At 33.5% G+C, this 1,943-nt stretch overlaps 1 protein-coding gene across 1 annotated transcript in view; it reads left to right on the forward strand.

Annotated features, from left to right (window-relative positions):
* Positions 1-272: 272 nt before the first annotated feature.
* Positions 273-1,943, forward strand: part of LOTGIDRAFT_176566 (hypothetical protein) — a gene marked incomplete at both ends in the record, with an annotated part of 4,316 nt that continues 2,645 nt past the window's right edge. Inside the window, 3 exons of the mRNA XM_009054385.1 lie at positions 273-377; positions 799-854; positions 1,331-1,469. Of these exons, the coding sequence (XP_009052633.1) occupies positions 273-377; positions 799-854; positions 1,331-1,469 (300 nt within the window). The remainder of the gene's footprint in view (positions 378-798; positions 855-1,330; positions 1,470-1,943) is intronic.

Consider the following 1,943-nt stretch of genomic DNA (forward strand, 5'->3'; position numbering starts at 1 on the left):
ATCTGATACAAAAGAGAATGATNTATGATGCAGTATTATACAAGATCATTATTGTTGGTAATATTGGTGCTAAGATGTAGGTAATGCTCCTCAATTTATCATAAAAATAGGATATAAAACTCCATTTCATATCTTCTTGTATTATTTCAGTTTAATCATGCTTTTCCCTAATTGCACACAGTATGGTGTTTCTTGTTGTCACCTGATAGTGTATAGAACAGTTGGATGTAAAACTCCATTTCATATCTTCCTTGTATTATTTCAGATTAAACATGCAAGATGTAGTAGTTCCGTCGTTCTCTGCTCAATATGGTTTTAAAAACAAACTAGCAGCAGCTGATGTAGTATATGCCACTGCCTCTGTTTTAGAATCTATTGTAAGTTTCTCTTTATATTCAGTATAGAAAATAGAGAATGATAATTTTACTAAAGAGATTGTAAAGAGGCTATCCAGTCATTTTAAAAGTAGAACGTAAAAGTCCATAAATTTCAATGTCCAGTCTTTTTAAGTGTTTTGGGGACACTGATACCATCAATTTGCACCATTCAAATTTTCAATTAGATGAACACTCTATCAACAGCGAGATTGGAGAAGGAGGCGTTAAAAACATTAAGGTGGCTATTTTATGCAGTGACACAATGTTGCCTTTATGTTTGTTTGTTTGTATTATGAATCTTGTTCTGAATTCATCATGGTTGATGCATGAGTAAGGACTATTAGCATATTAGTCTATAGTTCATTTCCGTGTAATATAAAAACTTCAATGTCATTTGGTTGTTTTGACTGATTTATTTTAGGAAAAAGGAAAGTCTCCGAATGATAATTTTCTTAATGCACTAGATGTATTGAATAGGTAAGTAAAATTATTTTGTAGAGTTATTGCCCTTAATTTGTAATAAATTCTATGTTATTGAACTAGGTCTAAGGAATTTAGTTAGCTTGCATGTTTTTCATCAATATTTGGCACTTTGACCAATATACCAGATCTACATTTGGGTCATCTTTCTTTCAACTGAAGGCTGTCCTTGCAAAATTTCTCTCTTTGCACACTGCATGGCATGGTCTGTCTTCATTTTCCCAATTAGGTGCAGAAAAGCAGGAAGAAAAACTCCATTCATTTCGTTTTCTTTTCAACCGAAAGATTTAATTCAAAATTCCTGCATTGCAGTCACTGAAGACAATAAATTTTGTAGAATGGCAGGAACCACAGACGTCTGATTGAAAATTGGAATGGTGTAAATTGATGCTATCAGTGTCCCTGATACACATACAAAATTTTAGAAAACCTCTTTACAATCTCTTTAACCATTGAAATATTTACTATTATAGAAATAATGTGTCAACATTAGAGAAAGCTTTAGAGATAGCCAAGAAACAGTTGGTAGCTGTAGTCAATCAGGTTCAGACATTTCTAGACATGCATCAGGTCATTTCAGCTGGTCCTTTTCTTTATAGTTTTATACAGGAGGTAGGTTATTAACCATTAAACACACCAGATATCTTTCAGCTTCAAGGGACTTTGTCTCCTCAATCCCCCTACAGAAGTTAAACGCAATGGCCCAGCCAATTTGTCCCCACGACATCCTGTGACCATCCCTACCTAAAAATAAAAGGGTTAGTCTTAGCTAACCCTGGGTCCTTATTTTCGAAAACTTAACTCAAGATGATTATAATCATCCTGTCATCTGATTGGTCAATCACTAAAATTGATTTAAAATTTAGTTTTGTTATCCAATCAGATTACTGTATTTCTTATAATCTGGTTTTTATTTAAATTAAGTTTTAATAAGGCCCCTAGTGTATATGAAATTACAGGATACTCATCTACAGCTTCTGTATTGGGCTGGCCATGATGGGCAATGGCATGTATTGTGCAAAGAAATATATTTTGACAGGGGTGTGAGCATGACTCGAGATTGTATTTACAGTAGTATGATTGGTT

The sequence above is a fragment of the Lottia gigantea genome, assembly GCF_000327385.1.
Source record: "Lottia gigantea unplaced genomic scaffold LOTGIsca_2141, whole genome shotgun sequence".
Lineage (NCBI taxonomy): Eukaryota > Metazoa > Mollusca > Gastropoda > Lottiidae > Lottia > Lottia gigantea.